The following is a 15817-nucleotide window of genomic DNA, read 5'->3' on the forward strand; positions in this document are numbered from 1 at the left end:
TCAAATCTCATTTGCTTGTGTGAGATTGGAAAAAATATTTGGTACCAGATTTCTGTTTCCTCATTTATATAGAGTTTTAAGCATTTTCCTTATTAAAAATCACACAAATTGTGCTAAAAAAAACCCCACTTGCTTTAAGGTGTATTTTTCCAATCCTTCAATCATATTTATGTCTCTTCTCTGGCCTTACTCTTACTTATCCATATTGACATAGAGCTGTGGACCAGAAGTGAACATGCCATTCCAATATTTGCCACACATATACTAAAATAAAAAAGCAGGAATAAAGCATTCCATCTCTTATTTATATTTTTAAGGATCAAATTCACCCGTATGGCCACAATATCTTGCAGAGGTCACACCCATTCAATCCATCACTGCTGAAACTTTTTTCAGAAAGTCACTGAAACTTGAGACAGTCCTCCATCTATTAAGTACAAGCTAGACTCTGTTCCAGGTATGCACATTTTCATGTGGTTGTAATAATACCTACAGTATCTTGGCTTATATCATCAAGAAATTCAGGTGCTTCAATTATTAGTCTCTCTTATTCATTATTTACTACCCTCCTCCAGTTGTTGCTTCACTACAACTACTATAGCAATTGAAGAAAGCAATTTTTTTCCTCCACATTAGTCAATTATAATAATCAGTTTATAACAAACAAACGCTCCTTCCAGCTCTTATGATACTGCACCTTTTTCCTGTTCAGCTGCTTCACTAAGTTCAGGAAGTTTAAGTCCGACTAAATTTTGATTTCTCATCAAAATATGCTCCTGTTAAGAAAAACAGTAACATTTCTAAGTAACTTAACTAGAAATCTCAATTTAAATATCCCTGCCATGTGAACACTAAATATAACATTCACTTTAGTTAATAAACATAATGGAGATATTTATATTAAGTTATAGTCAGATGCTACATTGCATCTGACATGTACATTCACACACACTCTTAAATATTACATATTTCAGATTTCATACATGCATTATTTAGAAAAATTCCTGGTCAAGCAAATAGAGCTTTACAACATGTGCCCCTTACTCAAGTAGAAAAATTGAGTTTTAATAATGAGATAATGAGAGTTTTAGTAAATTAGAGCGAAAAAGGCAGCTTTTGATATAGCCATAGTAATAAGTAAGTATCCAAGAAAGGAGAGAAAAATCAGAAAGTCAGATATATGAGACTTTACCACTTTGACTTAGTCAGTAGGATTTATTCACACTGAAGCTTGGTATGCTACAGCTGCAAGTTAATACTTCATTGTTATTGTACTCTGCCCCTATTCCTTACAGGTAGGGAAGAATGTACTCTCAAGGATTAAACCTTGTTATCTTATTTCTCCTTCTATCATCTCCTCATTTCCTACTTTGATATTCTCAAATATGTTTAAAATTCACAAACATCTGCTTTTGTTTATAAGTAGACAATTCCTACTGGAGACAGTTCAAATCTCACCAAACTGGAATTATATATCATGTTGTATTAATTTTCTGACTCTAACTACTCTTTGTGCTTAACAGCTTCTAGGACTTTACAAATTATATGGCTCGAGTGTCTTTTATAATCAAAACTTCCAGTACATATATGCTAAGAATGTATGTGTTATATAAACAGGAAAAGATGAATAACTAAGCTGCCATTCTCAAGCAATACAATGGGAATGAAATAATCAAAGTGCAGCATTTGAGGTCCTCAACTGTCAGCCCTGTGTTCATCTTAAAATATTAACTACTGCAGGTCAAAAAAATACTCCTAATAGGCTGTTAAGGAAAGTAACTACTACATTTTTTTTCTTTTCTTTCAAAGGTCATTTTTGCTTTACACACATGGTAGTTGTTTTATGATGGTGGTTTATCATTTCATGACATTTCTCTTTTTTCAGTACACTGGTTAGTTCTTAGGGTTTAATTCTTAATTTTTACCAATCATTTAGACAATTATTTAACAACGGATTAGTTTATAGATTTCATAGTTCAAGTCTCCCCTTCAAGAAGCTGACACATTTGCACCATGTTAGAATTAGGAACTGTAAGTCTGGCCATCCTCTACCTGCCCTTCCTCTCAGAGACACCCAGTTTTAAAACTCTGGACACTTGGAGACATTTTCTGAGAATGTTTAGTAAGCAAAAAATCATACCAAAACAATTTCCTGTCCCCTGAGATCTTGCAAATGTAACGTTATTGCAAAGGCTAGTATTCTTGAATGACAGGACTACTGCCTTTAGAAGGGAGAATACCAACCAATACAGGACTCAAAAACACTCAGCTGAACAAAGTAAAAGTGATTTTTAAAATCCAAAGAAAGTTTACAAATAGTATATGACACGCAAAGGCTTGTAAGCCTCAAACAAGAGTATAGTAACCGTCCCCAAACTTCAGTTAAAGATTTCTGATTATACGCAGGTCTCAGCCCACTCATAGATAAATCAGTCGATTAGTCAATATATTGTGAGAGCCTGTGGATCTGAGGACAGTTCTGAAGGAGCAGAAAAAGCATAGCGCAGGGAAGCAAAGGAAGTAAAAGAGCCTAAGTGACCCTTTTAAAAAGACTGTTGTTATATCCTGAGGAAGGAAAGATTCTTCAGATCAAAAATTCTCTTTAGAAATCAAAATAGATCATTTTAATCCCAAGTACGTTTTACAAATGACGTGATTATTAATCAACTGCTTCCTGTTTATAGGTCACGTAAACGGTGCAAAAATGAAATCTATTGTGTTTTAGACTATCTTTCTGTCACAATGAAAGCAATTAGTACTTTCTTGACACCAATCTCACAATTTTTTTTCTGGGGGCCAAAACCTGCATGTGCAAGACCATATATGCATATTGAAGAGACCACAATGCAGTTGATGCATATTTGAAGAGAACTAAGAAATAGAATAATCCCATGGAATTTAGTTTCAGGTTACAATTTACTAAAGTTGCAAAGGAAAAAGACAATACAGTTCTGTACTGATTTTGCTGCAACTGTTTCCCCTTATATTACGTTTCTTGCAATGATAAAAATAATGCTGAACAAGTTGAAAGTTTGGTAAGGTATAAAAATAACTTTAAAACAGGATACAACTGACGACTAGGACTCACCTCTCTGAGCTTTGTCAATTTCTGCATTCGAACCGGTTGAACTTGGATTTGAAGGTCTTTGAATGCTTTTAATTGATTGCTGGATTTATTATCAACAACAAAGCTTTTATCTTCCTCAGATGGTAATTTTAAAGGTGTTTTATCTTTCTGTCCAGGCTCTGAGCTATCCCATGATACAGCCCGTAGTAGAGGAGGACGCAGTCCACATAGTTTAAATTCTGGTTTACATGAAACTTTATGGTCCCTCATTTCTGGAACAGGAATTTTTAGCTTTGAGTCTATATTTCCTATTCCTGGTCCTGGTAGATGGGTTCTTAAAGGAACATCATTTTCTTTTGCTTTCTTGAGGAATGATTTTCCAAGTTCATTTTCACAAACATTTATGCAAGTGTTAAGAGACATTCTGCCACCATCACCACCTGAAGGGGAGCATTTTGGTGAAGTATCCATATGTTTACGTGGATCAAAGTTTTCTTTTTGTTCTGAGAGCTTCTCTTTGGAGTTTTCAAAAGCAGCAGAACGAGGAACCAACCTTCCCTGAGAAATCTTTCTTTGATCATTCTGCCTTCGATCAATTAATCCTTTTGCAGCATTCTGAAAGTAGAAGGACACACATAAAGCAGAGAAACAAACGTGGATTTCTCTTTTCTCCTGCCCAAGGACAGATTTTCACTGTAAAAAGCCATTTCCTTTTCAGTGACATTTGCTTTTAAACATGTGCGGTTGACGAGAGAAATAATTTTTAAAAGGCACTTGAAAGTATGCTGAATTGGGAATCTCTTCTCTGAACTTTTGAGATAACCTCCTCCCATTCCAGAGTCCATTATAGCAATCCTCATATAGCCAAGTTTCTCATCATCTTAATGTAAGGTTTGTCTGAGTACACACCTTTAACCCTGTATCTTACAGCACTGTTACTTTCCTTTGATTGTTTTCTGTTAGTTCCTCACCTCCCAAGGGAAAAAAACATGGGCTTGTACACTAAGTTAAAGCACATATTGTAATTTATCTCTTCTTACTTTGTGTGCAGTACCATAGATTATAATTTGGCTGCAATCTCTACAGGAGAACTGGCAAAAGAATGTTTGCCTATAGCTTGGCTACTTTGGTACAGAATCTGTATTTTGTCTAAGGGCACCTGTGTCAGCAGGCAACCAACATACAATTTAACTGTGGGCTCTGCCTTAGATATGTTGCTACTCCTCTCCTTTATAGTTACTGCTCCAAAATTCTGCTGCCATACTGTTTTTTGTAGGTATTGCCTAATCCACTCACAGCAAAATCTCTTTAAAGGGCCATCTGATATTATCTAAAACAAATTAGGAAGCATTCACATAAACTGCTCCACCAAGAGTTGTGTGGAGCAGTAACATCCCATCAGTGCTGCAGAACACAAGGTACAATAACCTCTTGCACTGAACCAAAACAGTCTGGAAGAGGATGTCTGTCTAAAACACCAGCATACACCAAAGTGGCTATAGTAGATGATATTTTTACTTTGCTTATAAAGGTATTTAGTATATTGATTTTAATTGAGCTAGAGCAGGGTGCATGGTAAGATGTAAAGGCTAGCTGTAAACCCACTGTCCTCCACTACATTTGCAGGTGCTTCACAATTTCTTAGATCAGTATCATTTTTCTTTTCACTCAGTGAACAGCCCTTTTAGTCACATAAATAACAGTCATATGTGTGCTAAGACAAACAGGTAGATTTGTTCCACAATGTGAAACACTTGCCTCTGCAGCTTGCTTGTCATCCTCTTTCACAGTTCTGTTACTCTAGCAAAAAAGGAAGAAGAAAGTTGCCTTACAAGGTTATCTTTAACATCTATGCTGCAAATGTTAAATATAGCTATTAATGGATGAACTTTGAACCTCTTAATTTTTACACTGCTTGTCACATTTATTTATGAAGTAATTTTAGGGATTAGGTTTTTTTCAATAGATTAGGATTATATTGTATCTTTTTCCATCTTCTACACTTAACAGATCTCTATGATCCTTCAATGCTTGTTACCTCATGGATTTTTGTCTTCAGAGTAAACATTTATTAGTCCCTCACTCTGCAGAAGAAACATAGCAATAATCCAATCTTGGTATATAAAACGGTATTCAAAACATCCCATTTTCCTCAGGGACTAACAGGACAGCATAGTGTAATGTAGTACTGTAATAACCAGGTTACTGTGCAGACTATTCAGCTCTTTCTTACCTGCCCTGGAGATACTGACTCGACACTAGTGGTTGTGCATGCATCAGATCCTAGAAAGACACACACATAATTAAGGCATATCCTGATGTTCTGCTCAAAATTTTTACTATTACAGCATTAGCAAACACATACATGCACAGTTCCATGTAGTATATTAAGGATAAAATTTAAACATGGAAAATACTATGTAAAAGGGGAAAAAAAATTATCTAAAATATAATAAGTGAAAGATCATTAAAGCTTCTCATAACTCTATTATTGAAAGGAATAAAAACATAGAACATGTAACCTAGCAGCACCACAAGAATAAAAATATAATACAAAAAATATATACGTAAAAATATATGTTGTGGGCATTCATGAGCTTTGTCATATTCAGGAGGAGATGCTTAAATCTACAGATTTTGACTTCTCCTCAAGAAAAATTACAAAATACATTTTTGGTGAGCTTTTATAAGTTAAAGTTTGAGCCTGCATAGACCATTTTACCTGATGGAACTGGAAGAGTGAGAGAGTTGCTCCGAGATGCTACTGGTGAAACTTTAGGACTAAGTGTAGGGGAAACTGCTTCATTAAAACAAAGAGAGAAACAAAAAAATAGTAATTTTACTTTCTAGGCTTGTAGCTTATGAATTTTTAAAAATCATATAAGATTAAAACATGAATCTCATAGTCATCAGTCATGTGTTTGTCCAGAACCTGACAAGTCATTTTAATTGCCAAGTTGTGGCAATTAGGAACTTAGAGTAGATTTTATCTCGTATACCTGCCATAAACTGATACAATTCTGTTGATACACAGAATCCTTATTCTCCTAAGTTTTCTGATACTGTAAGCACTGCAGAGAAGTAGACACAAGAGAAGGGTTCACAAGGAATTTAGGGGAAAAAAAAAAAGGAAAATTTTTTAAAATATAGTTGTTTTTTTTCCCTCCAGAAAGCGTCAAGCCAATTTTAAGATAGAACTTTGTTTTGAATTGGCATTTCAAAGCTAAATGAAAGCCCTACTTCATGATAAAACAGCATTTTGTCCTAGTTTTCAAACACTTCATATGAGGGGAAAAAAAAAAATTTCAATTGACATTCTAGAACAAAACATATTATTCTGCTGTTTTTAAAGGAGGATCTGGTCCATTTAGCTTATTTTATGACTATGTTCAGAATAAAAGTCTGTGTAATTATGTCTGGGGGGAATGTTTTTTCAGCAGTATGAATCTTGCCATTAAAATTTCATTTTAGGTACAATAGGAACTTTAGGAAGAAAATACTCACAAACAGAAATTTGTGACCAAGTTTTAGATTCCAATAGAAATAATTCATGCTTTCCTGTTAGTGTTTGCAGGGTGTCATTCAGGCACTTCAAAACTTTACACCATCTTCCACTGTTACATCTGAATATAGAGACTGGTCATTTCTGTTTTATGTGGAATGTGAGGAGGGGCAGAGGGATTCTAACCTTGAAATTAACAAAGTGTATGTATACAGCAGCAATGTATGCATTACAGTAGATGCTTGTTTGTGCCTTTGCAGATCTTTGAAGTAGAATATAAAATCTTGTTTTCAGAATCTGCACCTACCTGTGGGTGACTCCGGAAGGCTGCTTCTTGACTTTCTGCCTCTGCGCATTAGAAACCTCTCGCTCACTTTCTTTGCTTCTTCTAGTAATTCAAGGTTCTTCTTTTTGTCTTCCTCTGATATTTTGACATCTGGTAGCTGATCATTTACCAGATCAATCACATGACCACTGTTGTCTGGGTAGAAAACATCAGAATTAGAGCTATACCTCATATTTCCAGTTATGTTGTGGCATTTCAGAGTAACAAGTACAAAACTTACCTATAAATTTAGCTTTGAGCTTGCATTTAACAAACATTAATGTCTGCTTTGTTGTTATACTCTCAAGTTTAGAGGAAGTCCTCAAAAACACAGATAACCCACTAAGATTAAGTCACTATGATCAAAGATGGTCTGATATATGAAACTGGCTTTTCCGGCTGTGTCCCCAGTACAGTTTTCAAATTTATCAGTAAAAGTGGCGTTAGATCCATCTCAACTAGCAGTCACAGCACTTCTGTCGTAGACTCAGTTTTTCTGTGGATTTTGTATGTCCAATTTTTCAAGTCCCACAAACTCACCTGGCAAAGATTTATGCACACTATTTTTAACATACAGGTGATTCCATCAAATAATCTATAAAATAAACTGCAGAGTTTGGAAGTATAAAGGTTTTATTCTATACAGATAGAAGAGCTTTTCCCACAAATGCAGAAGCAACAGTAAAGCTGCGTCTGGCAAAGCTGCAGGCAGAAGTTGTTGAATAGCTAAAGCCTGAGAATTATAAAGCTATGTCAAAAAGCAAATCAATCTATCTCTACCATGTGGTGGACCTGCAAGAATTTTCCAAAGGAATTGCAAATCCCATTAGAATATCCAATGGTTAAAGAAGGCTTTGTTAGAGATTGCTTTTCCTCATGCCCACTTATGTTGATATGTTAGATATGTGACCCAGGAGAATGCACGGACCACAAACTGAAAGCCACTCCCTTACACTTAGACCTTTAGATTAATGCGTTGTCTTCTAAACAAATTTTAATTAGTTGTAGAAAGAACCCATTAATCCCTGGCTTCCAAATTGGTTGAAAACACTAAACTTTGAGGACTAATTTTTACAATTCTTCAGGCTATGATTAAGCAAAGAATGTAGCCTGTTGTTGGAAAGGCCCTTTCTGTGTGAGTTGGTATGAATGGCTTCTATAAGCATCTAGGCTTGTATGGAGAAACAGTTACCTGAAAACAACAGGCCAAAGAAAGGAAACATATATGCTGACAAGGTAGCGTGTGCAAATTTTTCATGGGTTGATAAACTCTACAGACTAGAAAGCTTGTTCGATCTAAGAACTGGTAAATAGATCACCAAGAGTCTGCTCAATCTGTACAAGGCCACTGGCACACACTAGCATCAACAACAGACTGCAAGTCAGATGTTTATTCTCAGGTAACTCTGAGAACATTTGTAACTGTGTGAGTGAACTAACTATATAAGTGAATAAGTGACTGTGTTGTGTGAAGAGTTATCTGGTATTAATAACAACTTGATCACATATTAAAAACAGCTTAGTGAATAAAATGTGTTCTAAGAAATATCAGTTGTGACTGTCTCTCTTCCCAGCTTGATGCCTCTATTAGGAAAGAGGGAATTTATAACACTGTTTTGCAATAAGAACAACTTACTAAAGAACAGCTTGGGTGAGGGGGAGGGAAGTCATCAGGTAATATGAGAAAAACATTTCTAAATTTGACAAGAGCCATTACAGAACAATCAGTCTTCAGAAAAGCTAAGGACATAAGTAAGCAGCAAAAACTCAAGGCTTTTTGGTTTGTCAGTGTGGGGTTGGTTGTTTGGGTTTTGGTTTTTGTGGGTTTTTTGGGGGGGAGGGAGGCGTTGTTTTATTTTTAATTTCCATAAATTTAGTTCAATTTCAAGGCTGTCAAAAAGCATGCCCACAGATTGGATATTCTTAAAGCAATCTATTTTTAATGAAATATCTGTTTTGTTTTACACTAAGATTTGTGTGTTGAAAGTTTGAGAGAAGGACCTCCCATGGCACTTTCCTTGGGACAGCAAAAGAGGAGAGCCCCAAGACATGGTAATTTCTATCTTCCTTGAGCAGATAAGTTTTCCTCATTATACTCAACATCTTTGCCTTTTTATATTTGCCTTGCCTTCTGCCTCTTCACCACTTCCACTTCCCTTCCCCTTTGCTGCCATTTCCTCTTTTCCCATGAATTCCCTTCAGTTTCTCCTGCTGTGTCCCATCTCAGCACCTGCTTACAAATGATGAGTGTTCAAAGAATCACATGTTGATTATTTCAGGTCTACGAGTTCATGATTTTGTACATGTCCATGAAATTACATTTCTTTCAGGCAAGTCAGACCTCTGGCAGGAGACATTTTGTAACAGGTTTAATTAGAAAATGCCTAACTTAGAATAGCAACATCTTAGAATCACAAAGTAATTCAGGTTGGAAAGGACTATTGGAGGTCAGCTAGTCCAAGCTGTTCAAAGCAGAATGAGTGGTGAAAACAGACCAGGTTGCTGTTCTTTCAAGACAATCTGGTCTTGAAAAACCTCTAAGGATGGAGATGCAAAACCTCTCTGGGCAGATTGTTCTAATGCTTGACTCTATAGTGAGTGAAACATTCTTCTTTATACCTACTTAGAGCTTTGCTTGTTTCAAACTACGTCCATTGCCTCTTGTCCTCCTGCCATGGACCTGGATCCATTTTCTTGATAATCTTCTCATTGGTATTGAAAGGCTGTATTAGGTTTCCCATAACGCCATCTCTTCTCGAGGCTAATTTAGGCCAGCTCCTTCAGCCTTCCCTTACAGGCCAAGTGTTTCAGCCCTTGGACCATCTTTATGGCCCTCCATTGGACTCACTCCCATTTATCAACACCCTTCTTTTATTGGAGGTCCCAAAACCAGCTGCAGTTTTCTAGATGCAGTCTAGTGAGTGCTAAGTAAAAGGGAATGAACACTTTCCTTGATCTACTGGCTAAGCTTCTATTAGTACAGTTCATGACACTGTTAGCCCTCTTTGCTGCAAGGGGACACTGCTGGTTCATGTTCAACCTGCTCTCTACCAAGGCCTCCAGGCCTTTCTCAGCAGAGCAGCTTTCCAGCCAGCCAACCCCCAGCCTGTACTTAGTGCAAGGCGTTATTCCTTCCCAGATGAAGGACTCTGAATCTGTCTTTGCTGAATTTCTTAAGGTTCCTACTGGCTCATTCCTCCAGCCTGTCTAGGTCTCTCTGAATTGCAGCACTGCCCTCAAGCATATATTAATTAATCTGCCCCAATTTGATTTCATCTGCTAATTTGATAAAGGTGCACTCCGTCCTCCTCCAGGTCACTGATAAAGATGGAAAGCGCAACTCATTTTCTTGAGTGGGTTCCAAAATACAGTCAAAGGCTAGCCACAGCGGCTGGAACAGAAAGCAGGCTTGAAGCAAAGCTCTGTCTTCAGCAGAATGACATCTGGAAAGGTTTGTGTCTTTCAGAGAACTCTTTCCTTTTGCTAATGTCTAGGAAGCACATGACCAACCAACCAGTCACTACCCTCAAAGCCAAACTATCCAACCAATATTTTACCTGTCCAGTTGTCCACCCATCCAGATCGTAAAGTCCTAATTTGGATACCAGATTTGGGGGAGGGACGAGGTGGGGAGGGAGCAGCTCTTGCTGCTGCATCTCTGAATATGGAGGGATAATCATTCTTTTGTATAAGTCTAATTTCTATAAGTATGGTTCCCTAAATTTATTTAGTTTCCGCAAGTTTAGTTATCTCTACAATCAACTGCTGGCAAGCAGGATAGATTTTAAGTGTTCCAAGTTCCCTTAAGTGGATCTGAGCTGATTTCCATGGATCTTATCTCCATCTTAGTTTTATAGGACATATAAAGGAAGTTTCCCTTTGAATACAAGCAGCCAAAACCCACATTTTACTCACGAATTTAAAGGACCACTTCCAAAACTGGAGCAAATGCATGAGAAGTCACAACTCTTCAGAGCCTCTTAACAATCTTTCAGTGAGCTTTCTCTCAACTATGTTTTTATAGGCATACCGATGCAACTGAGTACACAGTTATGAAAGCATCAGAATCACAAACTAGTAAGGATTAATTCTGACTGTTATTGATACGAATAGTTAGCATGGCTTCTCTCTGCATAGCTGAGAAGGTAACTCTAGTACAACAGTGGAAATACTACTTAAGTAAAATATTTTATTATCATATTAAGAAAAAGGCAATGTTAAGGATGTTCTGCTAAATTTAAAAATCTCCAATTCTCTATTTGTGTGAAACTAGCCCAGGATCCCAGGCATATTAAATTATTATTGTATTTTTGTCATGCCACAAATATCAAATTAATTCCAGCAAACTAACCCTCATAAATCCACAAAAATGGAAATGAAATGTGTAAAAATACATTGAATTCTGCCGGAAAGGGTTCTGGCCTCTCTGTTTTGACCACCAGAAAGAAAAAAAAAATAAGGTATATACACTGTTAATAGCAGAGAGAGTTCGGATTACTTTCAGAGGTGCCAATTAATTTTTTTTCTTCATGCAGTACCTCCTATATAAGAGGAAGTAGAAACAAAGCTATAATTTAGGGAAAGTAGTCTTAGCTGTAGCCATTTTTTAACCCTAGGGATGCATGATCTGCTATCATCGGCAGATCAGTGCTTCTTATAAGAAATATTTGCTGAGACTTCCAGGAATCCCTTCACTATTGGAAAATTCAGAAATGCTCCATGAATATGTTCAATATATTGACCAAGAATAACTCCACACATCTGAGTTTCTTAATAAAATCACATAAAGAGGACCTATTAATCAGAGTCCTTAATAGAATCTCAATTACTAAAAGGAATCTGAGTTGATAAAACAGAATTTTTATTCTGAATATTTTGAGTATCAGAGAGTTAGCAGGGCTCTGATGTTTGCTAGTGCTTTAGTAATGAAAAAAAAAAAGATACAAAAGCACCTGTTTCAAGATGCCTAAGAACTAGGTTCCTTAGTGACAGCAGAAAGGGTGCTTCCTTTTGAAAGCCCCTGGGAGTATTGGAATAGTCACTTGATTGATAAGCTTGGTTTTAAGTCTGTCACAAAACCGGTCTTTTTTAAGGTATGCAATGATCACACAAGTCCATGATTTTACAAGAACTGTTTTCATGCACAGCATAAAGCAGTGATAATAGGCTCAAATTAAGTTAATGGCTGGGAGAAAGTAACATTATTGTAAAGATGATAAAAATAATTTTTAAAATTTATTCTAAATTTCTGATCCTCCCCCCCCATTTCAGTAGAAGGTCTCATATGCTTATTCCTTCAGCCTTTACATGCGATAGTATAAACATTCTACCAGTTCTCTTCAACTTTTACTTTTAAATGGAGACAAGTAACAATCCAAATGCAAACATACCAAGACTAAGAACTGATGGGAGCTTTGCCACTGACTTAACAGGATGAGCATTTATCTCAGTTTGTAGTACTCACAAATCTGCATCCACACCATTAGTCCCCTTGAATAACAATTTACTCCACAGGTAGCTACCGGAAAACTAGTAGAACTAATTATGTAGTAAGAGACTCATTAGAAAGTGAAGAAATGAAGAAAATCTTCCCCTGGATAGCTTGTTTTCATTAAAAGTTCAATGAAATATGATAGCCAAACTAAATAACTTGAGACTTAAGTGTCTGTTAAGCTCCTTGCTAAAAAAATTCCAGTTGTTCAAAAGTAACAAAACCAGTATTACTTAACAGTATTTTGTGTACAACAAGAATTTTAAGCATGTATATCTCCAGCCTTCTAAAAACATTAAGCTAACGCACTAATCTAACAAATTTATGAAACTAACAGCACGCATATTTCCCTGGATCTGTCTGCATGCAATCCACTTATGATCATAAACTCATGATCACAATTCAACATGCTAGCAGTATTCCCTGTGCACGCATTATAGACAGCATGCACAGGAAAAAAGCTGTAGTCAATACAGTCAGACTCTATATTTAGGTCTTTATTGCATGTCACATTTTCTGAGAAAACATCCTAGCTTAAATGAATAGTCACTTCTTACCAACAGAAGTCAATGAACTTGTTGGATTCCTAGTGGCACGGTTAGAATGTCTCCTATGAGGACTACGAGGCCTAGAGAGAAAAATGGACAAAAATTATGGGAGTATGCCACCAAAAAAAAAAGTTCTACTTCTCTATAAAAATTTATCATTAAAAGGAAAGCACTTTTATTTGATCAAAAAAGTGAAAACATAAAAGTTTTATTGCAATTCCTCTCATCTCCAAACAAATAGAAAATGGAGGAAGATTGCAGAAAGAAGGAAAATTACAGAAATTGCTCTCACAAAGGAGTTCTGACATTTGCTGATAACCTCATACATTGTGAACTTTTGATTTCTCAGAAAAACTACATTTCTTTAGTTCATTATCATGACTTAAAACTCATGTAAATATGGTACCTTGCAAAAAAAAAAAAAAATCAGTCTTCTTAAATTGTTAGTGCTTCTTAATTTAAGTTTTATTACTGAAATAATTTCTTAGGCTGCCACACTGACACTCCCATATAGCAATATGGGAACTTTCTAGATTGAAAACGAGGTGAAAGCCTCAAATGACTGCAGAAAACTAAATGCTGATCCAGCATATAATGCTGCTTTTAAAGGGCTGCATTGTAATTCTGACTCTTAAATAATCTTGAAGTTTGGAGAAGTACCCTTTAAAAATACAAGCAAATTATAGTATAGATTTATGATCAATACTTCCTCAATAGTTTTTTCCCATATTTTACATCTAATGGCAAGTCAATAAATTAAAAATCCCAGGTCAAGAAGTATGCTTTATCAGAAGACTGACAATAGCCTTAATTTAACTGAAAACTGAATTTAAGTTTTCAACTTTGAGCGGGACTATTATTTCCATTCAACAGTTTACTTTCACATATGCTTAACCTCAAGGTGGTATTCTTGCCCTGTCTACCTGAACAGGCCAAAACATCTGCTTCAAAACTCACCGTACTATAGTATTCAAGCTAGACATTTAAGTTGTCCCAACTGTCTAGTTTAGAAACGTTATCTACTTGAATTTTCAACTGATAAGTATTTTATTTCACAAGATCAGAAATGCGGTCCTATCCCAGTTTCCAGGTGCTACAGAAGTTTCTTTTGCAACTTCACCAAAACAGTAAGGAGAACTGAACAGATACAAGGGACAAAAAGGAAAGAAAAGAGCTGGAAAAGAAGCCTACACTTGTTGCACCTGGTTTTTAGATAGAAAAAAAAGTCCATTAACTCACTTTCCAATGCTTTCATCTCAGGACTTCAAAAGAACTGAACATATCTTAATTGGCTTTAGAGAAAATTTTAAAGATGCTGGCTAATAATATCATGATATTCTAACATCTCAAAGTATTATCTTATGAAACAAAGTTAGCCAGCAATGCCAGACTACTAACAATCTTTGTAAGAAAAGAAACAATATACAGTAACAGTAGCCTCACCAGCACCACCTGAAGTTATATTTAACAGTATGTCTTTTAAGTCAATACCAAGATAATATGCACAAGACTGGAAGGTACATTTATTCTGAAAGATATATGTAATATGCTAAACCTGTCAAAAGAAGCAGCATTTTCAGCAGTTCATAAAATTATAAAATGCTAAGTATAAAAAAATATATAAAATATTTGCAAAAGCTATTAGTAAAAATTCCAAAGTATTTTTATGATCATAAGACTTCCTTGGAAATTTTCTGCGCTCACAAATAAGCCTTATTATACAAACTGTCATACATTGCAAGTCCACCTTTTGCCAAAAGCCTTCCTTCTTCATTAAAACACACTTTAGTTATTTAAGGAGCAAGCAAACAGATTGTTTTTAAGAACAACATAGTTTGCTGCTGCATTTTCCTTTCAATAGACAAAACAATTACAACAGATTGCAAATATTATAGCTACAATGTCTGTTTTTCTGCATCATACTAAGAATATTGTAATAAGATGGTAATATAGCTAGTTCTTTAATTCAAGAAGGGAACAGACAATACAGGGTTTGTACATAAGATACTCCCATTTACGAGAGTCAACACTGATGGCTGAGCATACCTTGAGGAAATTACATCTCTAGTATTTAAAAAACAGTGATGTTTTTAAGTCTTACAAGGATTAATTTCCTAACTCTGCATCAGTCTACAAAGTTCTTATTGGTTCAGTGGAAATATTTATATGATTAAAGACAGCACTACTGGTGTACATATATAATTAGTAGACCAGAATTAAGGATTTAGCTACTGAATTGAAAAATTTCTGTGGTGGAGGGAATACGTCAGGAAACACAAAAATGCTCAATTGAACTTTTTTTGGTCTCAGTTGCTCATTGACTGGGTCTAAGGAAAGGTTAAAATCTGGACAGAAGGATAGTATTGCACATTGCCATGCACAGAACACGAGGAACCCAACTGTCAGTCATCCTTGTAGTAGGTGTAGGATTGTAGTGCGCACACACACCCCACTATATGTCTACAAAAGGATTTCACCAAGAAATGTTTCCCTCACCAGGCCATATTTTATTTGATAGCAAAAGGATGGACTTCAAAAGTTACAGCTTTTAGTCCAAATTATGCAAAACTTTAATTTACATTTTTGTTTTAGTTTCAAATTATGCTATTCTGAAAGATAAGAAAGTTCACGCAAATTTAAAGTATACTGAGTCAAGCTGGCAGGCTTAGTATTATATGAAACTCTACTCTTCTAGTACCAGTTATATTCCTGTGTCCCTCCGCCCCTTCCCTGCATCCAAAAAAATCATCATCAAAATGCAAAGACAGTATGATCAAATTACAAATAGAGATACAGCAATAATATTTTGATACTATATACATTTCAAAGCAATATTTTAGAAACACAGCTCCTGGAATTACTGTACAATTTATGCAAAGATTGG

At 35.8% G+C, this 15817-nt stretch overlaps 1 protein-coding gene across 8 annotated transcripts in view; it reads right to left on the reverse strand.

The window, feature by feature from the left end:
- The window catches only part of IRAG1 (inositol 1,4,5-triphosphate receptor associated 1), a 118392-nt gene that overhangs the window by 22656 nt on the left and 79919 nt on the right, over positions 1-15817 (reverse strand). For 6 of the 8 annotated variants that reach the window (XM_082316836.1, XM_082316841.1, XM_082316839.1 and 3 more), the window contains 7 exons: positions 12943-13013; positions 6877-7050; positions 5790-5867; positions 5301-5350; positions 4826-4867; positions 3089-3682; positions 698-776 (listed from right to left, as the gene is read on the reverse strand). In XM_082316836.1, coding sequence (XP_082172962.1) covers positions 698-776; positions 3089-3682; positions 4826-4867; positions 5301-5350; positions 5790-5867; positions 6877-7050; positions 12943-13013 — 1088 coding nt within the window. The remainder of the gene's footprint in view (positions 1-697; positions 777-3088; positions 3683-4825; positions 4868-5300; positions 5351-5789; positions 5868-6876; positions 7051-12942; positions 13014-15817) is intronic. The other 2 variants (XM_082316838.1, XM_082316840.1) reach the window with 2 other exon arrangements.

Source organism: Platalea leucorodia, assembly GCF_965183815.1.
Source record: "Platalea leucorodia genome assembly, chromosome: 7".
Classification (NCBI taxonomy): domain Eukaryota; kingdom Metazoa; phylum Chordata; class Aves; order Pelecaniformes; family Threskiornithidae; genus Platalea; species Platalea leucorodia.